The sequence below is a fragment of the Pipra filicauda genome, unplaced genomic scaffold (assembly GCF_003945595.2).
Source record: "Pipra filicauda isolate LSUMZ 115617 unplaced genomic scaffold, ASM394559v2 scaffold424_size589613_pilon, whole genome shotgun sequence".
NCBI classification, from domain to species: Eukaryota; Metazoa; Chordata; class Aves; order Passeriformes; family Pipridae; genus Pipra; species Pipra filicauda.
The window spans coordinates 299,728-323,740 of record NW_024104559.1 but is presented as its reverse complement, the minus strand read 5'-3'; the positions used below and the strand labels follow the sequence as shown (position 1 = coordinate 323,740).

At 43.3% G+C, this 24,013-nt stretch overlaps 1 protein-coding gene across 1 annotated transcript in view; it reads left to right on the top strand.

Annotated features, from left to right (window-relative positions):
* LOC113988191 (transient receptor potential cation channel subfamily C member 4 associated protein) overlaps positions 1-24,013 on the top strand; it is a 34,834-nt gene that overhangs the window by 5,297 nt on the left and 5,524 nt on the right. The window contains exons 2-14 of the mRNA XM_027721540.2: positions 4,522-4,650; positions 4,902-5,018; positions 7,542-7,599; positions 8,791-8,846; positions 10,368-10,496; positions 11,605-11,806; positions 13,543-13,731; positions 14,712-14,854; positions 19,020-19,151; positions 19,798-19,856; positions 21,862-21,963; positions 23,345-23,428; positions 23,736-23,826. Of these exons, the coding sequence (XP_027577341.1) occupies positions 4,522-4,650; positions 4,902-5,018; positions 7,542-7,599; positions 8,791-8,846; positions 10,368-10,496; positions 11,605-11,806; positions 13,543-13,731; positions 14,712-14,854; positions 19,020-19,151; positions 19,798-19,856; positions 21,862-21,963; positions 23,345-23,428; positions 23,736-23,826 (1,491 nt within the window). The remainder of the gene's footprint in view (positions 1-4,521; positions 4,651-4,901; positions 5,019-7,541; positions 7,600-8,790; positions 8,847-10,367; positions 10,497-11,604; positions 11,807-13,542; positions 13,732-14,711; positions 14,855-19,019; positions 19,152-19,797; positions 19,857-21,861; positions 21,964-23,344; positions 23,429-23,735; positions 23,827-24,013) is intronic.

The window sequence follows — 24,013 nt, the reverse complement described above, 5'->3', positions numbered from 1 at the left end:
GAGATGACTTCCTAAGTTATTAATGTTCCAAGGAAAATTTAATATTTAATTGCACAAATATTAGTTTCCTGTTTTTAAAGGTACAGCCTGAAAAACTTGAAGGAGAGAATCTGGAAAAGCTTCAGTTTTATTAAAATACACAGAGACAATATGCATGCATCTGTTTGTCAAGATCCATAATCTTGTGCCTCTTTGCTTTTAAACTTTGAGGACATTTAAATATGTGCTTTAGAAGTGGTCATGGAAAATACCAAGAGTGAAAATTCTGCTTTTTTTAAAAGCACTTCCAACCTTAATGTACGGTTGCAATGCAAAATGGAATTAAAAGAAACTCATAACTGATGTGTCATAGCTGTGAAGTCTGTCACAGCATGAATCCTTTCGAGCTGTAAAGATGCCTGGACACCTGAGTCACTGCTTTTTGCTTTTTTGAAAGATGACAGCAAAAGCCCCCCTGGAGCGAGCATTTAGCTAGACAGTGAAATGTTTGAAGGGTAAAATATGAAACAGAGAGAGAATTTTATCAGGGAACTGTTCTCCCTACTCTGGAGAGTGAAGGGGAGGACGAGCTCCTGGTTTTTCTGCTGCTTTCACGTGCTCTGGGAAGACACAGAGATGTGTCACTGACCACAGCTCAGCAAAGGGGGGGGAAAGGTTTGGAAAATCAGGGGTTTGCTTTGTAGGGAGGTGAAAATGCAGGAACACAGATGGGAAGGAAAATCCTCACTGGAAGGGGAAGGGACTTGGAAGCAGTTGTAGCTACAAGAGGTCTCAGGGCAGTAACAGATGTTTGGGCAGGGGAAGGGGCACAGAGCAGGGAGGATGTGCTGCTGCTGCTGGAGGGGCTGTGCCTGGAGGAGGAGTGGAGGGGAGAAATGAGAGGGAAACTAAACTGATCAAGGGGTGGATTTAGGTAAAAACAGAGAACTTCATGGAGATTTCGATATTATTCATAATTATTTACTGACCATCTTGCAAATGGATGCTGTCAGGGGAGTGTTAGGTGGGATCTCAGGAAAAGGTTCTTCCCCCAGAGGGTGGTTGGCACTGACCAGGCTCCCCAGGGCAGTGGGCACAGCCCCAAGGCTGCCAGAGCTCCAGGAGGGTTTGGACAACGCTCTGAGGGACAGGGTGGGATTGTTGGGGTGTCTGTGCAGGGCCAGGAGTTGGAATGGATGATCCTTGAGTGCAGTCTTTGTTCAGCCCTTTTTATACTTCCAAGAAAAATAAAAGTTATTTTAAACTGTGTAGTTTAAAAACTATGGTAGTTATCAGTCTTTGGAGCAATCTCCTGGGAAATCCTGGGCCCAGTTCCTTAGGAGACTTTAAAAAGAAAACCCCTTGGTCTGCTCTACCTTGCAGTCATGGATAGGCTTGAGGACACATTTTTAAATCTGTACTTAAATCCTCTGGAAAGCCTTTGATTGCCCTTCTGGCAAATCCACGCTGCCATGACATAGCTGGAGTAGGGGGAGATGGATGATGATCCTGGGGAGGTGGTGATACCTGGCTGGGGAACAGGATCCAGGAAACCATGGCTGTGGATGCCATTTCCAGCTGGGCTGCTGCAGCCTCCCCTTTGCTGGACAATACCCAACTTCTCAAGCTTTGTGTGCAAGATTTCAGGTATTTTATCCAGAATTTTTCAGTGAGTGAACAAAATCTCTGAGAAATCAGTGCTGGGTTGCACTTACCCTGCTTGGATGAGACCAGAAATTTCTACAGAGGAAAGGAACCCATTTTACTGATGACTGTTCAGTAAAATTTGTCCAGAAAGAGCCAAGAAGAAAACCACCTTTGTTTATAAATGAAAACCATTGACTGGCTGCTGGTACAGAAATGGAGAGATGCAGTTTTTAACCAAAATGGCTGTAAGGAAAGACAGCTCCATACAGTCGGGTCGAATTTGAATCCCTTCAGAGAATCCCAAATCTTTGCGTTGGCAAATCCCGCCCGGCCACAATGGAAACATCCAGAGCCAGGACAGCCTCATAAACGCAGAACAGGGACCACAAGCCAGAGCTTGCCATGAAACCAAAGACATGTTAAATCAAGAGAAAGAAAAATTGCCTTTTTTTTTTCTTTTTTTTCTTTTGAAAGCGGTTAAAAGATGATGAGAACAAGGAAACATTTGCTTCACTCCTTCAGAATTTCAGCTCTGAAAGTTTTTCCTGTGGCTGCCTCTGGGAGCCCAGGACAGGGAGTACAAAAATGGGAGTGGGGGTGGATCCTGCCCCAAACCAAGAGTGTATGTGAGATTAACAAATTGGTGCTAAGCCCAGGACAAGATTTTAATGTCAGTTAAGGGCTTTTGGCCTTTCCAGAGAGCACTTGGATACTGAACTCTGCTGCTGGAACCTGAGCTGCAGCCCAAGCGCGTCATCTCTGCCTGGGGTATCTTCCCATCAGCTGGAGCCAGAGTTGGACTCTTTCCCTGGCATTTTGCTGTGTGTTCTTTGCACTTTACCCAGTCATTAATCCAGTTCCTCCACCGCCCCTGGGCTTGTGTGCTCCTCCCACACCTGGGATGGGGTGGTGGAGAAACTCCTTTGGCTCCCTCTGTGCCAGGAATCACAAGGAGAAATGGGAATCTGTGACTTCAGAGGAGCCGACCTGGAGTCCACACCATAAGAAGCCATTTTGACATTCTGGTTTTGCCCTTTGTTATTTCTCCTCCTCAGAAGGAAACTCTGTGTTGTTCTCCAGCAGTGCTGGTTGATTGCTCTGATCCAGAAGTCAGAAAGCAGGGAAAAGGTAAAAAAGTCTCCCCAGTTTTTGACTCTGTGTTCCAGATCTGCTCTTGCTGCTTCAGTCACCCCTTGTAGCAAGAAATCTTGATTCTTCATACCTGAACTGATACTTCAAGAGCCTTGAAGTTCTTAGTTACCTGCAAATTTAGGAATTTCATCAGGAAAAGACCCCTGAGTATCTGGGAAGCTTGGAAGGATGAGGACCCACTGCAGCTGCATTGCCAAGCTGAGTTTTCAAGGGCTTGCATCAGTTTTCTGGTCTTCCTGTTTAACAAGCAGAGAAAAGGGTTAAATTGTCAGCAGAAATTGGGGTATATTTGCATATAATTGTCTAATCAGGACTTGAGTGGCCCTTTGGAATTGCACACTGAGGTGTCTTGGCTGAAACAATGAGTGAGATTTCCTGGCTGTTAATTATTAACAAGGAAGGAGGGAGGGAAGCTCAGTTAACCACAGGAAGGGTCAGAATGAGAGCAGCTTAGAGGTTTAGGCCTAGGAGTAAGAGCAAATCCACACATGTGCCAGGGCAGGGTTAGGTTGGATCTCAGGGAAAGGTTCTTCCCCCAGAGGGTGGTTGGCACTGACCAGGCTCCCCAGGGCAGTGGGCACAGCCCCAAGGCTGCCAGAGCTCCAGGAGCATTTGGACAATGCTCTGAGGGACAGGGTGGGATTGTTGGGGTGTCTGTGCAGGGCCAGGAGTTGGACTGGATGATCCTGGTGGGTCCCTTCCAAGTCAGGATAATCTATGTTCTAAATGTTGCCTTGAAATCCTGCGGCTGTAATTATTGTCTGCTTTACCTTTCTGTACATGAATAATTCCCTGTTTGGTGGTTGGTGTGGGTACTTCTGAAATATCATAAAGGAAGGGAGTTAAATTTTGGTCAGCATTGGCTGGATGGTGAACTTTACCAAAGAGCTCCTCCTTTGCAGCTTCTGCTGGCATTAACTTGCAAGTGTTCAGGCTTCAAGACATCTTTTGTGGATTCAAGGCAGAATATTTTAGTCTTGTGCTGCTACTTCATTTCTTTTTTCAGGTGTAAAATACAGTGGTGATTATTGAGATTTTTTTTTTAATCTTTTGGTGAGAAGGACAAACGTGAAGAAAGTTTGGACAAGTGTAGTAGCAAATGCCAAGGTGTTCTTTTTTTATGGCTGCAGCCTCTTTCTCAGCCAGTGTTGCTGTTCTACTGATTTAGGTGGTAGTCTACATTTATAACAGAGGGGAATTTCCCCTGTATGTTTGATATGTTCTTCTGGAGCTTGCTTGTCAATCTTCGTGGTTTGGGTCAGTGCTGTGACCAACAATGGCTTCAGGGACTTGGCTGAGGTAATACTCATGTCAAGTAATGAAGCCTTTCCATCTTGTGTATTCTACACCTTAGACTAGTTTAATTTGGGATAGTGGCAAGGGCACCCAGTTCCTCCCTCACTGACCTGTCAATTGGAGTGCTGCTAATGGAATTATTTAGAGACTAATGTGTTCCCATTTTAACATACATGATCAATATAAAAATACAGGACGAGATGGAGTGCTCTAAATGACAAAATCTGCTTGGAGCCCTGCCCTGCTTCAGATACTGTGAAATTCTGCAGCTCCCAGTCCTGGATAAACTGCTGCATGGAAAGAGGTGCTGGATTTTGGAGTGGTACTCTCTACAGCAAGCTGGTTTGCCATGATATTCCGTTGCTGACATGGGGGAGGTGATAAGGTTATATTTTCCTGCTTATGAAGCATTGGACACATGGGAATTATGTTGTTTCTTCCTTGCAGATCACAGAGGCCTTGTTAAAGGAGAGAGACAAGCAAGCAAAGTGGAATGGGATTCCCTTGCTGTTGCAGAAGCTGTATGAGCACAGCCACCCAAACAGCGACTTCTCCCAGTGCCAAAGCATCCTAAAGGTACTGCCTGCACTGTCCTTCCTACAGCCAGGCAGGATTTTGTCTGCTGGGATCATAATTCTAACTAATTTTTGAAGCTGTTTGCATGATAATATGTCTGAAAATGGGCTGGTAGATACGAGCTGGGAATGCAGGTAATGATTAGTCTGTAGATCACACAGATCGTGGGAGATAATTGTGTTTATACTGATGAGCAGTTTTCTTCTGGAACTATCTCTTGATTTTTTTTCTTTTTTTTTTGCTCCATGCAGGAAATTTCTCCCCTTCTTTCGATGGAAGCCATGGCATATGTTACAGAAGATAGAAAAGCTGCTCAAGAGTCCACTTTCCCAAATACATACACATTTGACTTATTTGGAGGAGTCGATGTGAGTGCATTTTTTCAATAATATCAGAACATTTCTGCATGATAATCATACCCCTGAGAAATCTCTTCAGTGAGGTCTCTGAGACCTTTGAAGCTCCTAAATGTGAGCTACAAAATGACTTCACTAATTTGATGTTAAGCATTGGAGTTGTGCCTGTTTCTGTTAATCAAAATAAGAAGGGGGTGTGTTTTTCAAGGTATCACATAAAAATGTGCTTTTTCTTGTATGATAAATAGCCAGAAAACCTGGATATTTCTTCACTCAGTCAGTCTTTTTAACTTAAAAAGGTGAGACCTTTAGTTCTCAGTGAAAACAGTTGCAAATGATTCCTGATTGTGAGATGAAATGCTACAGCTGGAACCAGAGCAGTGAGAATTTCACTTACCACTGAGGGATGTGTGGCAGTTTTTTAAGCACACCAGGGCACTCTTAGCCACCTTGTCTGTGTTTATTGCTTCATCTATGGAAAAGTGTTTTTTTTTAAAGAACTGTAAGTTTTCTCTTGACATTCTAGCAATTTATCCTTTTGTTTATTTGTTTTAATTCTACCCATTTGTTCAGTTTTATGGTGACTGACTCTGGGATCTTGGCTTTCATCAGAAACACATGATTTGTATTTTCTGATGAACTAATTGACACACTCTTCCTTTTTCTTCCCTTTTTTTTATTGTCTAATTAAGCACTTTTTGCTGCTTCTTTCTTGTTACACTTAGCATGCCTTTACTTAAGTAAAACTGGTATTTATGTTGGTTTGAAATGAGGAGTGGTTTAGTTGCCTGTGTGCTGTTGGTTGAGGACAAAAGTCTTCAGCTACCCAAGCAATTTAGAACACTTTTTCATCTGAAAATGTGCTAAATTTCCCTTGGTTTTAAAGGAAAATAGTGATACTTCCTGTAGGAATGATTTTAACACACAAAATCTGTGTGTGTTGGGGGTGAGTTGTTTTTTTTGCTGTTTGGGGTTTGGTGGTTTTTTTTCCTCTTGGGCTGGAGATGGCAAAAATCAGATATGCTGTAACTACCTGGTACTGTGGCCAGAGATTTGGCTGATACAGGTGGGTTTAATGTGGTTAAAGGCAGCGATAGAATCCAGTGCTGTGTTGTTGTTTGTTTTTTTTTTTTTCAAAAATCCTGCTCTAGGGCTTGAAAGGGAATCGGTCTGACCTGCTGGTACTGATTGTTTTGCAGGGAGTAACTCTGAAGGACCCTAAATTTGCAGTGTATTCTCTATGGTATAATGTGTGATAGTATGTTCTTTATAATATTTTTGATTCTGGCAGCTTTTACATCAAGGAAGAACAAAAACACATTGTCCTCCCTTCATATGAATCCATGTAAAATACAACCTGAGAGTGCAAGCACATGAACTTGATGAAGCCTCATGGATTTTATACCTGAATGCAACCCCATTCCAAGAAATAAGATCTTGTAATTCCCCTTCTGTGCCTTCTGCCACACAACATTAAAACATAAAAAACATAAACCCCAAACCTTGAGGTGTGAATTCTCCTCCTTAAAACAGGAGCCATTAATATGAGCTCTGCATTACTGCTGCAGTCATTTTTCTCTACTCTGTTGATGCTACAATTACTGTTACAAATATTGCTGGAAAATTCCTCTTTAAAGTTGCCTATTTATTTGTTTGTCAGTGCTTAAAATGTGGCCTCCAGGTGGCTTCCTCTGTGTCTGGGTGGGTAGTTCATTAAAAGAAGGGCAAAGTTAAGCTGGGACTAAAGAGAGCAAGTAGTAAATTGTAGGTTTATTGATCAACTGGGTGGTGCCTACATTGCTGTTGACAATTTTAAAACTAGAGGCATTTTGCAGTACTTGGGGGAGTTATCAGTTGCTTCTAGTGGTTAACTCTCATTTTTAAATAAACTGCTTATTTTTCAAAATGTTTTAAGATAAACCAGTGGTATAGACTGGAGCAACTAAAGATCAGTTCTACATTTAACAGAACCACAGTCCTAAGTCTTGGAAAACTGATTGTTACATTCCTTAAATAGAAATGAGACAACATCTGTAAATATATAATAAGTATAGATCAAGGTGATGTACACAAGCAGTGGCTTTTTGTCAGTGAGATTAAAATCTGGAGCAACTAAATTCTGTTATGTCTAGACCTGAAATATGTTTGAAGGCCAGAGAGATTTAGGGAAAGCTTTTGCAAAATATGCATTTCTCTGCAGATTATTGCTAAAGATTCCCTATTTTGGGAGATGTGTGACAGCCATTCCTGATTTTATCTGGAGGCATGTGAAAGCACATTCTTTGCAGGCTCAAATTCTTTAAAACTTGCCAGTGGGAGATTATTTTGTACAACCATTACTGTTTCTTCAGGGTAAATGCAACTATTTTCTGTCAGTGTGATTTTGACACCAGTGGAGTGTTGATTGTAGAGCCTCCATTATTCACCTCTGTGACTTCAGCAGGGACAAGTCTGGGTTTGACTTTGTCACTGGCAAATTAATTGTTATTTGTATCTAAATGATCATTCCTTTAATTCTTTATCTTATCGTTACAGCTTTTAGTAGAAATTCTCATGAGACCAACTCTTATTACACAGAAAAAGAAGCAGAAAAGTAAGTAAATTCATGTTTTGTCTCTTCCCCCTCCCCAATTTTCCTTGTGTTCTTATTCAGACAGAAATTGTTCTGTTTTTCTGTTATTCTCTTTCCATACCAGCAATTTCCTGTTGATTCATTTAGGAATGAATCATTGGTCTCTTTGTTCTCCGTGGTACTGATTCGTGCTGGGATTTGGGATAGTCACCTGTTGGGATAGTCACACGGCTCCAGAGGGTTCATACACTCAGCACAACATCCCTCACTCAAAGAACTAAATCTGCAATCAGTGGAAACTCTTATTGCTACTGTGGCTACAGCTACAGTGAGCAATTTTTAATAATAAGCCACAAAACATTGTTTATGTAATAGGAGCTACAGAGATTGTGAGATAAAAAGTGTGCTGTTCTCCTGACTCACTTCCACATTGCTGTGAGGAGAACTTTGCCAAGGGGGTGCAGTGGCTTCAGCACAACTTTCCTGCTGGAGCAGCTTTGCTTTAGTGTTTTCATTTGCCCTGTTTGTGACTCTGCTGGTTCCCTGAGCCCTTGTGAGGAGAGGGAATGTCCTGGTGCACTCTGTGCCCGTCAGCCAGGGAACTTCAAAGGTGACGTGGCTTGAACTTGAGCTACAGGCAGCTGTTGTAGGGCTGTACTGAAAACATATTTTAAATATTAAAATGTGCAGTGAATCAGATGGAAAGCTGTTCTTACAAAGTCCAGGTGCTCTGTGGAGAACACTACATGAACTGTCCTTATTTTTTTTTTTCACCGTACTAAATAATTTCACATGTGAACAGGTCAGGTAAAGACTTATAGAATCATAGAATGGTTTGGGCTGGAAGGGACCTTAAAGTTCATCCAGTTCAACTCCCTGCCATGGGCAGGGACACCTTCCACTAGCCCAGGTTGCTCCAAGCCCCATCTAGTCTGGCCTTGGACACTTCCAGGGATGGGGCAGCCACAGCTTCTCTGGGCAACCTGTGCCAGGGCCTCCCCACCCTCACAGGGAAGGATTTCTCCCCAACATCCCATCTAACCCTGGCAGTTTGAGTCCTTCTTCCAGTTTCTATCCTCCAAGGCATTTGCACATGTGATCTGAGGTAGCAGCCTGCAATTCCCCTCCATTTTATGGCTTTCCATGGCACTCCTTGGCATTGGTGTCCCTTGGCAGCCTGTGGCTGGTGACTGACTGTTCTCTCCTTTGCAGTAAGTGATGACCTCATCAAGGACTGTCTCAGCATACTGTACAACACGTGTCTGTGTGTAAGTACAACTGCTGCAAAAGTCTTCTGCTGGTCTCTTTTTACAGGTGCCACTTGATAAGACAATATACAGACTCTTAAGTGTAATTTAAACTTACTCTGAAGCTTTATGTGAAAATTCCTTCAGTTAAATACAGGACTGCCCTGCATTTTGGTGTGTTACACAGTTCCTTAGTCAAGTTTAATTCCTCTGGTTTGGATCTTTCTGTCTCTGTGTTTCAGTAGGAAAGCCATGCCAGCCTTTGTTGAGTTCCATCTTAAAATTTGAAACTGGAAACAGATCCCTGTTAACCCCAGCTGCAGCTAGTCTTGTTCAGAACTGGTGCTGGCCCAGTGTTTTAAGTTTGATCCTGCAACTCCTTCATGTTCTGGTTATCAGTTTAGTTCAGCTCTGTGGATGGCAGAGCAGCACTAAGGAAGGTGCTGGGTTAAAGGCCTGTGGAAATACCTTGTCATTAAAATTCTGAAGCTAAAAGCCCAGGCCTCCAATTATGCATGCAGGGAACATCCTCAGGATTGTTTACTTCATCACACACTTCATTATGCCATAACCCAGGGAACGTTGTTTAACAAAAATTTAAAAAGAAGAGAGGTGGTTGGTGGCTTGGAGCTCTTCTGAAGACATCAGCCTGATCTCCAGAGTGTGAGTCTTAGACAATCATGTCTCACTGCTGAGGATCTGCACACATGGGAGGGGAAAGAGAAAGGATGCTTTTTCTTGGCTTAGATGATTTATTTTTTTAGCTACAGGTAATGCTACTTCTGCAAACTGTGAAAGAAGCAAGTTTGCAATTTTTAGAGTAGCTGCTGTTTTAATTCACTCTGGTATTACTGCTGTCTCTTGAATGAGAAGTGTGCAGGATCACAGAAATGGTGTGTGTGCAATATTAATGTGTAGATATTGAGGAACTGTCTAAGCCAGTGTAGGTCTGTGAGCACTGGTGATATGCCAGTCACACAGAGCAGACAGCTTTGCAGGCAGTGAGGATGCAGTTTTAAGTTCCAGGGAAGCCTGGCTGTGCTCTCAGCAGACCTCAGAGCATGAAACTTGTCTGTAATGATTAGAGCATGAAAGCCAGTCTTAAATTCAGTGCTGAACTCAAGTTCAGGCCTCAGTGTGACTTTTGGGTTCATCACCAGGTTCATTTAGGCCAGTGCTGCATTTGGGTGGCTCAAACTGAGAGCGGTGCTGAGGCTTGAGGAGTGGCTGCATTTGCATATCATGGTGTGGAGCTGGTGACAGCTTGTATGGGAAAGCAGAGACAAGCCTCTCTGGAGTGCTGCCAGGCAGGCAGTGTTTAGTTTGGATTCAGGCAAGTAAACAACTCTGAGGTGAAGCCTCTCATCACAGAGCCTGTCGGTTTTGCAGGCTCCTGTTACCTTCAGGCAAGGACTGGGGTTGGTGTTGGTGGCCATAAACCCAGCTTTTCCTGGTGCCACCATCTATAGGGCTGTGCCCTGCATGTGCTGTGAGATGTGGCTTCTCAGGGTGGGCTCTGAGCGGGTCTGTGCTGGTTTGCAGACGGAAGGAGTCACGAGGCGACTGGCAGAAAGAAACGACTTTGTGTTGTTCCTGTTTACACTGATGACAAACAAAAAGACATTCCTACAAACTGCAACGCTCATTGAAGACATCCTGGGAGTTAAAAAGGTTAGTTACTGGTTTCTTTGCTTTATTTGTATGGCTTTTCAGGCCAGTAGAGGAAAGAGCTGTTGCTTTGAAGAGTTGCTGAGGATAGTCCTCTTAAGCTGCCAGTCCCACTTGTTTATTTGAAACCTGACTGTTCACAGTGATCATTAACTTCAGTCATCTCATAGAGAAGCCACACTATTGATGTGGAGTCATCCTTGCAATGCTTTTCCATAGCTCAGAGGATGATGGGAGGTGAGCACCCACCATCTGAGTACCTCACTGTCATTAAAGTACAACCAGTGTTTCAAATAAAGGAAATGAACCTCATATAAATTAATTTTTCATCCTTGCCTTCTGATTACACTTCACACATTATACTTGTCCTCATGACATCTGGAAGGGCCTCCTGTCCTTCTCTCTTACCTTGGGCTTTGTCACCTCTCAAACAAGTTGTAGGCTGGGGAAACAGGACACTTTTCTTCTGCACAGACTGGGGTTGTTTTTTTCATTATTTGCCATCATCATTACAGCTGAGTTCTCTGATGTGATGCAAATAAAATATTAATGGTGTAACCCTGGGAAAACCCTGAATGAACAGTGTCTATGTACATCTTGTGGAGAGAGTCAGGAGTCTGTAACTTGATACTTTTTTACTTAGAGTAAGGTTGAGGTAGATGTACTTCCTGAAATAAGTAGGAAACAAGCTTAGTTTATCTGAACAAAAATGGTGTTTTTCTGACAACCGTTTTCAGCCTCTTTTTATTAAAAACATCTTTTGATGAAAAAACTGAAAAATAATCTGAAAGGTGATTCTTACCTGTGAGTTTCAAAGAAAATACAGAAGTGGAAAACAAAATTGAAACTTTTAATACCCAAACATTATTTATGTATTAAATTGGTTTGTGGGGTTTTTAGTTAAAAAAGGCCCCCAAATTTTATGCAAACATCTAGTCTTTAAAATATGGATGTCTGTACAGCAGTTGTAAATCCCAGCTGCTTTCAGGCTCTTCACTTGCTTCTCCTTTCCTAACGTTGGAATAACCCACAGAGCTCCCCAGGGAGGATCTTGTGTCTGTGTTCACTTATTGAACGTCACATGTGACTCAGTTGGTGTTGCCTTCTCCAGGAAATGATCCAGCTGGATGATATTCCCAACCTGGCCAGCCTTGTGTCCAGCTTTGACCAGCAGCAGCTGGCAAACTTCTGCAGGATCCTGGCTGTCACCATTTCTGAGCTCGACACGGGCAGTGATGACAAGCACACACTTCTTGCCAAAAATGCCCAGCAGAAAAAAAACCTGGGTCCTTCTCGAGCTGAGATTAATCAAGGTAATTGTTACACTGTGAACAAATCACAGTAATCTCCATAGTAATCTCAATTTTCCCCTTTTCAATGTCACTTATGTTTCTGGAGGATACTGAAAGTGTTATGTCTTGCAGAGCATTTTTCTTTATTTTCTTTATCCCTCAGGAAACAGTCTTTCCTGTTAATGAACTTTACTTTGTAGCTTTTGGGTCGATATGGTGTTGCTAATTAGGTGGGTTAATTTCTGTCATTTCAGCACACTCTGATGAACTGAGTGGCTTAAAATAATTGGATTTGCTTTCTATGCCTCAGTCATGTCCATGGCAACTCTTGGTAATTGTGTGTCCTCCTTAAAAGACCGATTTCTGAACTTTAACTGTGTGCAGCGTGGTTGCTGTTGGAGCAGTTCCTCTCTGATTTTATCTGCTGTTGTGTTGAGCAGGATGTCTGTCTTTGTCAACAAGGAAATTGTGTTTAATGTTAGTTATGTTGCCCACTGTTAGCAAAGCAGCCTTGGAAATCTGTGGGTCTCATCTCAGCTTTAACTTAGGGCACAGTGTAGGTTTCCTTATTTTGCTGAGTGCTTCTCAAAGCCTTGCCTAGAAGGATGAGTAGGAATTGGAAAAGTTAAATTGAAGTACCCTCAAATGTAGAATCTGCTGTTTTCAGCTCTTACTGTGCTGAAAAGCATTTGAGCTTCTGAAGCAGTGTGAGAATTCTATCCAGTGAGAGGTGAGTAGCATAATACAGCAGCTGAGAAACTTTAAAGGGAGGGGTGTATTTTCTACCCTGGCGTAGCCAGAATCCTCTTGTGAAGAGCAGTGGACAAGTATGGGTAGGTGTGGGTACTAAGTTTAATTTAAATCAGTTGAACTTAATAAGCTTGGATCCCCCAGAGCTGAACTTAGCCAAGCAAATGTTTAACTAATCATTTTTTGTGTGCACAATTAGAGACTGATTCTGAGATTATAAAATATATATTCTACTTTAAAAATTTTATCAGGGAGCTTCTCCTTTCAAAGATCAAACTCTTTCTTGTAATGTTAATGGCCAAATTCTTTGTCTTTTTCCACTTGCATCTGCAAGTGTGTAGTGAAGTGAAGCCTTAGCTATGTATCTTTAATAAACAGGTCCTGTAATTAAGTTATTCTGTGAAAACTTGAGGGCAAAATGCAGCTCTCCAAGCATTTTGTAAAGCAGTGACTTCTGTTCTTGCACTGCTCCTTCTAAGGGTGCAGTTTCACCATTAAAAGCCTCAAACCTGGGGCTGCTCTGGTGTATTCCCCATCTGTTTTGCTCCTTGATGATCTAATTCAGGAAACCATTACTTAGAAAGCTGAGGGCTTTCCTCCCAGCTATTCCAGTGAGCCAGTTCAGTTTGCTACAAGACAAACACCACGGGAGGGAAAATGAAGGAGGAGCATCACACAGAGGAAAGGGGGTGTGGAGCTGCCCATTCCAAGGGCTGCTGCCTTATTTCTGCCAGCTTAATTTTCAGCCAGATCAGTTCCTCGATATTGAGTCACTGTGGACTGGAAAACAGCACTGAATTATTCCTGGGATATGAAACTCTCTTCCAGTCCTTAATAGGAGGCTGCACTGAGTTCTTCCATCTTTGGATCTTTTTGACCAGATCTTTTTAACCATACTGTTCTGTATCCCTGATGTAGATGTTTTGGTACCTTGTGGCGTGGAGGATTTGATGACTGCTGTGTTGATCTTAAATAGGAATAAAGTTATTTTTCTTTTTTTTTTTCAGCTACACTTCTGAATATTCCAGGCTTCATAGAGCGACTGTGCAAACTGGCAACACGGAAAGTGTCTGAAACCACAGGTACTTCCAGCTTCCTGCAGGAGCTGGAGGAGTGGTACACCTGGCTGGACAATGCACTGGTTCTGGATGCACTGATGAGAGTGGCAAATGAAGAGGCAGAGCAGAGCAGTACAGGTACCTGGCTTGCATTCCTTCAGCTGATGTTCATCCTAACCTTCTTCAGGGTTTGCCACGTGTTGCTTCTCCTTTCAAACAGAAATATCAGCAGTTAGGTCTTATTCCCAGTTTGTTCTCATGTAGCAGTGATTTTTTTTTTCCTGTTTAAAGTTAGCAGAATAGGTAGGAAATGTCCTTCAGCAGTCTGTGCCCTTTGCATGCCTAGATAACCCTGTAATGCTGTACATCCTCAGCACTAATCTCCCTGCAGAGGCAAAACAGCCCTTCTGAGGTGAGTGACTTCACCAGCATTTTCCTCTAAAACTTTGGCTGATGGCTTTGGGTCCAAATGCTTCATACCAAGTAAGTGGCCCCTTCTTTAAAAAGGCAATCTAATTTCAGCAAAATGGAGTAAGTAATTGAAGAAAAATAATTATTCCAGTTAATACAACCATAGGAAAATGCTTTGAAGCACGTGTGGTTTGTTTCTTCACCCTTTGGTATTACAAAAATGCAGGGTATGTCTTGTAAAACTCAAAGTACTTAGTATTCCTGTTTCTGCCCTTAGCAGGGTAATTCTGCATAGGGTTATGAAAATTATTTAACTGTGGCCTAAGAATACTGATCCTGAGATATGAAGTGAAAGTATATCAATAGTAAATGCTTCTGATCTCTCATCCCTGCTTTCATTACCTTTTCTGCCATGTCCTGGTGCAGTAGTCTATTAATTCATTTAGGTGAGCCTACTTATTTTAGGTCATTGAGCTTATGATGGACAAACAATTTTTAAAAACTTATCTCTAAATTTCCAGCTATATTTTTTTTCTCTTCTGTGATTTAAAGTGGTTATTTGCTGTACATCACTGGTTTTAGCTGAGAGGAAGATTCAAGCAGAGGGGCTGGTCCTACACCTGCAGTGTTGGGTGTAAAAGTAATAACTGTAACAAATCCTTGCTGTTGAAGCTGCCTCAGGCTGACGTTTTTGCCATCTTGTTCAGAGTCTTCAGATGAAAGTGGGTTGGCCAACAGCTCAACACGGACACAGCTCCCACAGTCCATGAAGATCATGCACGAGATCATGTACAAGCTGGAGGTGTTGTACGTTCTCTGTGTGCTGCTCATGGGGAGGCAGAGGAATCAGGTGAGCCCTGGCACATGGTCACACAGGCAGCTGATGTCCCTTTAAACCTGAGTGCTCATTAATTAGGTCGTGGGCACAGAAACACGGAGGGCAGAGCTGAAGGCACAAAGCTGGGCAGAGCCCATCGTGGCAGCCGTGCCCGGACACACAGGAAATGTTCCACTGGGAAGCAGGGCTGGGCACAAGGGTGGGGGTCCAGTCCCCCCAGAGCTGCTGCTCTGGTGCAGGATGGATGCAGGAGGATGTCTCCTGCATGGGGATCCTGTCCCTCTGTGTGAGGAAGTGTGTGGGTGTACCTGGATGCTACAGGAGCCAGACCTTCTTACCCCTCCTGGTGACCTGTTTGGATGAAGCCCCTTTGTACCTTCCCCTTCTTTGGCTGCTTTCAATTTTGGAAACTCTCTGGCGTGGTGTGAGTGGGTGATTTTTGCAGCAGATTCCCATGTCTTGGCTGAGTGTGAGCAAATTTTAAACTCTGAGCTGAGAGAATGCACTTCAGTGCTGTCTGCACTGATCACTGCCTGGTAACCCCACTCATCTGTTCCTTTTGCCTTTCTTCCTTTTGAAATGAAAAAAAAAAATTATTCTTCCCAGCCTCACACAGGCTTACGGAGAACCATTCCCTGCAGCCTGGCTGTGGTTTGATTTAAATGGGTCAAAAGCATGTTGTGCAGGGAAAAGAAAAGCAGTCCTTGGTGCAGTTTTGACAGGTTTCCAGCTTTGTCAGTCTGCTCAGCTCAGCAGAGCAGCTCAGGACAGCAGGGACATTCACATGCCCTGGAGACTGGGAGGCCAAATTGGTGTGAATGGAAGGGACTGGGAGGGCCAGATTGGTGTGAGTTGTTGAAGGGCTATTGTATTGGGTAAGAGTGGCTGTGTTGGGGGGCAGTTGCTTGAGCACATTTATCTTGAGTATTTTGGCCTTTGCTGGTGACCTCCCACTGCATCAAAGTCACAAACACTCGCCAGTCTCTTAAATCTCTTGATCTGAATTTAAAATAGAAGTGCAGTTGTAGTGCAGTCCCAAACATAACTGACCTGTTCACTCTGAACCTACAGAAGTGGTTGTGGACTCCTCATCCCTGGGAGTGTCCAAGGCCAGCTTGGATGGGACTTAGAGCAGCCTGGTCTAGTGGGAGGTGTCCCTGCCCATGGCAGGGGGTGGAATGAGATGAGCCTTAAGGTCCCTTCCAACTCAAACCATTCAAGTGGATACTTGGCATTAAAATTAAATAAATTCTCTATAAGAGGGGACTAGCAATTGTTGCAGAAACCACAATCACTACCATAAGCAACTGTTGTCATTCCTTTTAGAAATGCTGTTTCCGTTGGGCATAAAATAAAATTTAAACAAAGCCCAGACATAACTGGAACTACCAGAACGTGGATCCGTTAGGAGGACTGTTTTTTCCATTGTATCAAGCCAAATAATTCATTGCTGCCTGATTTCACCACAGGAATGCAGTTTTATAGATACTGCAGAAACAGCTTGCAGCTTGCACTCATCCTGCTGCCACTGCTTCGGGGAGCTGGATTCCTTCCCTCCCTGGGTCAGCTCCAGTGTGTTCCTGTCAGATATGACAAGGCAGAAAATATGCTGCTGAAACAGCCAGCTTTGAAGCTGAATTTATTTTTTAATTTCCTGAGAAAACAACTCTTTATCCTTCATCTGCTCTCTCTGCCCCCATGCAGATGGGAAAACTAAGGATAAAGCTGGCATGCAGTTCACCTCCTCCCCAGGACTGACACAGGGGGACTGGAATTGAACTCTTGAAAGATTTGAGTTACTTCATTCCCAGATACTTCTTGTGAAATCCTTTGCCTTTGAAACACATAATATATCCTTCATTCCTTCATCTGCATAAAACTCGTGTGGCAGATGTGAATCCAGTTTCCCTTCCTGAGCCAGGCAGATGAAAACTGGAGCTGAGCTGTTCTCCATGGAAAGCTCCAGAGTGAGGGACAGCAGTGTCTGCAGTACCACACTCACTGGCAAGCATTGCAGCTGCTTGGTGGTGTCCCTTCTCTACGAGGGAATAAAAGCACAGGATCTGTGATTCCAGTCTGAGCAGCCAAAGGACTTACTGGTTTTAGGTTGGATTCATTTTGCATGGAATTTCTAAAGGGCATCACAAACCTGCTTCAGTCCACCACGACAAGCAACAAAATGGTCTGGTGTTTGCTTGAGGCATTGTGCAGCTTCCCAGACTCAACCAGTTTACTCTAAATCCTTGGTGTGAACTTGATTGCTGGCTAATTTGCATAAATTGATAACTGTGGTAGCAGTGACTTGGCTCTGCCTGCTGCCACCTCAGGGGTGAGCTCACCCTTGGGGATAAGTGGTGTTTCTCTCAGATCTGTGCCTTTGCTTCCTTCTCATTATGGTCACACCCTAAATTACTCTCCTTTTATATTTTTCTGGGCTGTCCTGCAGACAGTGTTGGGGTGAAAAGCCATCAGGTGATTTGCTTGCTCCTGTTGTAAGGAGCCACACTGCACACAGCAGAACCTCACGTTTTAGTGGGGAGAAAGCACTAGGCCAATTCATGTGAAGGTGGGCAGCAGTAGGAAAAAATCCAAGGAGTTTGAAGGGTAAATATAGAGCAGGGATTGTCTTGGTATCCCCAGGTAGTTGTAATGAGTTTGAGGTCTGGGAGGGAGTGTGATACAAAGGCAGTGACTGTCATGCAGCTCCTGTAAGGTGAGAGCTTTAGAGCTGAGCAAACTAAAAGTGAACAAGACACATTTGAAATTAGGGATGAGTCATTTAGAGGGAGCAGACTCAGGAGTTAAAACTAGGAACATGGAGAGCTTTTCCTGTGGTGAGGGCTGAGGCTCTTGCAGGCAGCTCACCCACTTGGCTTCCTCCTGTTGTGCCTGTGCCACGCCGGCCGTGGAGGGACAGGGAGAATACAGGGACCTCTTTGTTTGGAGAGATTCCTCAGAGCTGGTTTTGTTGGAGGCTTGTGACGAGATCAAAGTGTCCAATAGCATTTTAAAATACTGGAGCACTAGAGGACTCCAAGCTGTGCAATCTCTCAGGTAGGATGGGTGAGATAGGAAGGAGTTGGATGTGATACTTGGGGTGTCCAGCAGCAGGAATGTGATTTCCACAGAGATGGGGCAGCTGGTGGCTACAGCCAGGAGGAATGCAAAAAGGCCATCAGCTATGATGCAAGTAAGACTGAGAAAATGAAAACCTGTAAAACAGCATCAGGTTTAACTGTTTTGGATTCATTCAGGTGTTTGAGTAGATAGAACAAATTTGAGTGACCTGCTGAAAATGCTGCTGGTTATAATGCTGCATCTTGGGGACAACCTGGGCTACTGTTAAGTGATTTTGTTTATTGATTTTAAGGAATATGTCCATTACTGCATTGGGCACTTAATTTTTGCAGCATGTTGGGCTTCCCAGTCGTGTGGTTTCCATTTGCAACCACATCTCAAGGAATACTGCTTATCCTAGGCCTACAGTTGATGAGAGTCCCACTTTGTATTTCCCTTATTCCTCATCTTCCAAATTGCTTGCATGTGCTGTGTCCCAGCTTGGCAGGCAGACTGATAAATAAACCCAAGTATTTTAGGATTTTCTTCTCTCCTGATCATTCTCTAAAGAATTCAACTTCTCCTTAACCTGAAGGAGCAGTGCAGTGTGGTTGTGTTACTGCTGGATCCAGCTTTGCTCAGAGCTCCTGCCCAGGTCAGTTGAACAACACCCATATTGATAGTTTATGTTGCCTTCAGAGGCCTTCCTGAGCTTCAGCTGTGTGAGTGGAAAGGGAAAAGAGAAGGACACTCCGTGGGTGACTTGCAGCAGCACATTGACAGCTCAGCTGTGTAAGACATCATTGTTAGGTACAGATGCATTTTCAGTGTGCTGTGAGTGATCTCCCCCTGCCCAAAGCTGCTTCCAGAGGAACACTGGTTAACAAGCACTGGCAAGCAGCTCCCAAAATGTCTTTCTCTCCCCCTCCACCAAATGGAAGCTACTGTAACAATACACCATGGTGAGTGTGAGTGTTAACTCACACACTTGCTGTTTGATACAAGAATTCTCCTTCTGTTGGCAGAGAATGACAGAGTTGTGCCCATCTGTTTCCAGACCACGTTATATCCGTGTTTGAGGATGCAGCAAATGACTTTGTACCTCTCCTTTTTTTCCCAGGTTCATAAAATGATTGCAGAGTTCAGGCTCATTCCTGGCCTCAATAACTTGTTTGACAAACTGATCTGGAGAAAGCATTCAGCATCAGCCCTGGTTCTGCATGGACACAACCAAAATTGTGATTGCAGCCCGGTGAGTAACTCCTAAAATTCTGTGTTGGGTTGCTATCCTGTCATACAGTCCTCAGGAGTTGTGCTGAGGAACTGGGTGCTTGTCTAATCCACAACTTGAGGTGTGGCAGCATTCGGTTTCTTGGCAATTATTGTTTTCACTTTGTCTTTGGCTTGTGTCATCAATTTAACAGGGACAATTTAGCCTCTCCTCTCTCCTAGTTTGGGAACTGGGAAAGGGGGTAAATTGGTGGACCCTGGAAGCCAGAGGCAGAAGATAACCAAAACTTAAGGAAATGATAACTAGCAAGGGCACAGAATACAAATTGGGTCACAGTCAGGTTTTTTAGGGGGGTTGAGGTTTTTATTGGATTCTTTTACTTTTTTTTGTTCCCTCCAAATGTAGATATTCTGAATTGATCAATACAGTGATGAGCTTTTCTGCCTTTGCAGTGAGAAGAAATTAGTAATTTTATAGGCTTGGAGCAGTCTCCACTTCTGTTCTATTTTGGGAAGCCTGCAAAGTGCAGCCTTCCCCTTTATGCAAGTCACTTGCTCTGCTGACCTGAGGGCTTTGATTTGGAAAGGGTTTTTATTCAGCTTGGTAACTAATGATATCCAGAAACCCTAAAGCAATTTTTTTTTTTACTTTTCTTGTCTCTTTTTAGGACATTACTTTAAAGATACAGTTCTTGAGGCTTCTTCAGAGCTTCAGTGATCACCATGAGTGAGTATGAGAAGCTGTTGTGGCTCGGTGGTGTTTGCCTGGTTGCAATTCCAGGTGTCCTGAGCACAGGGCAGGCTCCACGTGAAGGGAATGTTGTCCTGCCTTTAATTCAGATTTCAGGTGCTTTTCACTCCTGCTGTGAGCAGCCTAAGGCTCTGCTCTCCAGTGGGCATGTCTTAATATGCCTGTTGATACTTGAAACCAGCCCATTTTGCTTCATGTTGAAATGTGCTGGAACGTGTCTGTGATGAGTTAACACTTTCTGGCTGAGGAAATAAGGAGGCAGCTTTCATGGTGTTGTTTATCTGCCTTCTCCCCAAGAGCTGGTAGTGAGCCAGTGGGAATAGGGAGGAAGCTTCTGTCTGCCTTCCAAAGGCATCCTTAAGAAACTTGAGGCTGCTGGAGTTTGAGGGGTTTGCTTGGGGGTTTTTTAATGCTGTGCTGCTGGTACAGATGTAATTCTTGCTGTATTCTGACTTGTGGAATTGCATCTTTCGTTCCATCAGCGTCCTGTTGCTCTGATTCAGTCCTGTGAGATGGTGTCCACTGCTTACAAACCTCTGTGTTTGAGGCATGTTGTACTTGAGGTGCTGGTCATATCCACAGCCAGGATGATATTTTTGTGCAGGTTTCATCTAATACTATTGGATATATTGGAAGTATCAGCCTTTTTGATTGTGGAGTTTTAGCTTTGAGAATGGGAAGCTGCTGGACAGGCATAAAGGGAAGGCTGACCTATTGTAAATCCTCCAGGCAAGACATTGTTTGCCCAGGAATCACTCCAGGTTTTCCAATAAAATCTCTTTAGATGATGTTCCTACTTAAGTGGCTGCTACAAAGATCTCAGGCTTGTTCAAACAGGAAGCAGCTCCCAGCTGTAACCTCAGAGCAGGTGGAATGTGTGGAATCTGGTTAAGGGTATTAAACAAATAATGACACAAACTTTCTATGAAATCACAGATTAGCTGAGGACAAGATGAGAGCAAGTACTTGTGCACTAATATTAATTTCAGTAAAATTGTGTCTAAACCAGACTTGCAGAACTGTTTGTTGCAGGGAGAGAAGGGCTGTGTTCTCCTTGCAGAAACCTGTTAATCCACATCAAAGGAAGCTTTACATGAGAACCTCAGTGGGCACTAATCTGGCTGATGGTGTTTGAAACAAGGAGACACTCAGTCCCCTTGGGTCTAATAATTTATCTTCCATGTAGTTGCTGGTTTGATGAGTAGTTTCTTTTTGCTCACTCATCCTGTGCTCCCTGAGGTTTCCTGAAAATAAATCTGTGCAGTGTGATTCTGAGCACTTTGAAGTAGGAAGATGCTGGCATTGGGCAGGGAGTGTGGCAAAGGGAGCCCCTGGACTACATTTCTACTCTGTCAGACTTGTTCTGCATTTAATTTACTTTACAGATGAAATAATTCATTATCGTTATGCAAAATTCAGTATTTGGTAAAGAATTTCCTTCAAATTCCTGGGGTTTATATCCATCACTGTTCTGATCTCTACATTTCATGATGTTTTTAAATATTGCCAGAGTGAAGTTTGCTGAGAGCAATAAAATGCAGGGATGATTGAGTACATTTTTGCAGCTTCTGCTTTCTGAGACTGATTACTGATAAAGAGCAGTATGATAAAGCAGAGAAAAACTGTGGGAAGGTGTGAAAAAGTTTGCTATTTAAGTCTTCTGAAATTCGGCAGAACGTTGCTGAGATTTTAAAAAACAAGAAGAAAATAATTACAAACCATAAGATTTTGAACAAGTCAGCAGAGAACCATCATCTTAAAGCTGGTCAGTGCTAAAGCTGGAATTTGGTGAATTTTGGAGGTGGTTCACCAAACAGCAGCTGTCTGGCCTGGGGGAGGGAGCGGGGTGGGAATGCTGTGAAGAGCAGCCAGGTGAGAGAGGATTACCCAGCCCTGCAGCCCTGTGGCTTTACTTCTCATGGAATTGCGTGTTTGCCTCTGGAATTCATCCTGGTTTTCTTCCCCCGCTGTCTTGCCTTAGGAACAAGTATCTCCTCCTAAACAGCCAGGAACTGAATGAGCTGAGTGCAATCTCCCACAAAGCCAACATCCCTGAAGTTGATGCAGTTGTCAACACTGACAGGTGAGAGGGAATAGAGGGCTTTGGGCAGCAATTTAGGAGTTTTTTAAACATCTCTGTTGGAGGTTTGATGTCCTCTGTTCTGTTTGAGGTCCATCTGTCCACCACAGATTTAATTTCAGTGATGCATTTCAGCAGGAAGTGTCCAGGTTTGTGTGGTATTGATGGCTATTAGCAAATCTAAAGTGTGCTCATGCTCAGAGTAAAGTGTTTTAAAAACAAAAGCAACCTTAAGGAAAGCCCAAAATGGGGAGGTTTGAGTTCATGGCCCAGATTTTATTATATTATTCTAGTTCTGACTGTTTGTCTGGCCCTGTACAGCAGGCATTGCAGACAGACCTGGAAAGTAAACCCTGATCCCTCTAATCCATTAATTGCTCCTGCTAATAAATCTTAGGTTTGAGATTCAGGAGCAGTCTGTGCACACATAATGTCCATTTCCAGGCTGTTTGAACAGATCCAGGTGTCTCCTCAGAGTATTTTAAGAGCAGCTAATAAACAGAATAAGCTAAATTAGATTAACACGTTAAACCACTTACAGAATCTCTGGTGTTACATTGGAGTATCTGTTAGATTGACTGTTTTGATTCAATAAGCTCTTTAACACACAATTCTGGTGCACAAACCTCACCAGGTGGAACACAGTTTGCAGAATTGAGTTGTCAGAATATTCCCAGAGTTTCAGCAGGGACTTGGGCTGCACAGAGCAGATTTACCTCGCTCCAAAAGGGAATCCTCTAAGAGGATTTCCAGATTATAATTATTATCATAATACTGTGTCTAATTGGGAAGAACTTGAGGGTTTTTACAGCTTCAGCATTTAGTTTCCATGTTGCTTCTCTTGAAATGTGAGGTCAAGGCATTGCTTCTGCACAAGGTGGAAACTCCACTGAAGATGTTTAATACAATTAGTGTTGCAGTTGTACAGCCTCTATGCTTTTACTACACCATACAGAACAAGGTTGTCTCATGTAGCATCCAGGTTTCCATACTCTGCTCTGCCTCCTAAGTGGAATTTAAAGCTTCCTTGTTGAGCAAAGTGTGTGTTTTTGATTCCTGAGATCAAATGTGGGGTTTTTTTTCCTAATATTTTCATTTCTGCAAGCTGTGAATTGGTATTTCTGAAATATTAATGATTTGAGAGAAAATGGATAATTTTTCTTTAGGATTATTTGGAAGTCATGTTGCAGGTGTTGCAGACATTTACCAAAGGCAGTGAGGGGAACCCTTCTGCTGGTAGAACTGGCACAATAGTTGTACCATATACTTAATACTGAGATTTTGATCACCAAAAGCTCTGGAGCAGAGATTGGATTCAGTATTTTGTAAGGTACAGCATTTGCCAGCCCTTCCACTCATGCTGTCATTCCTTCACCTGCTCCAGGAGTCTTGTCTGTGATGGGAAGAGAGGTTTGTTGACCAGACTGCTTCAGGTCATGAAGAAGGAACCAGCTGAGTCCTCCTTCAGGTGGGTTCACTCTGCACTCTGATGTGCTGTTTGAGATCCCTGGGATGTAGCTTTGGTTTCATACAGTTTATTTCAGCTGGGAATGCTTGAGAATCATAATCTGGGGAAAGGCCTGGCTTTGCTGTGCTGTGGTGGCAGTGCAGGTGAGGGAGAACACCAGAGCTTGCCCTGCACTCCTACCAGCATGGCCAGGGACAGGTCTGACTCCATTGTCATGAGACAGATCAGGAAACTGGGTTGAAATTACAGATGTAATAAAGTACTGCCCTTGCTCCAAAATCAACACCTCATTTCTTCTACTTCTCAGGTTTTGGCAGGCAAGGGCAGTTGAAAGTTTCCTTCGAGGCACCACCTCCTATGCAGACCAGATGTTCCTGCTCAAGAGAGGACTCCTGGAGGTAAGGAACTCTATGTCAAGCATCCTCCATAGCAATCAAGAGGGATTTATCTGCAGTGAATTCAAAAGTGGGTAAAAACATTCTCTGGGAATACTTTTGGAAAGCATCTGTGAATTGTACTTGTGGTGGCCAGTTGTATAACCTGCATCAGTGGGAAGTTATTTTAACAGGAGACTCATCTGAATTG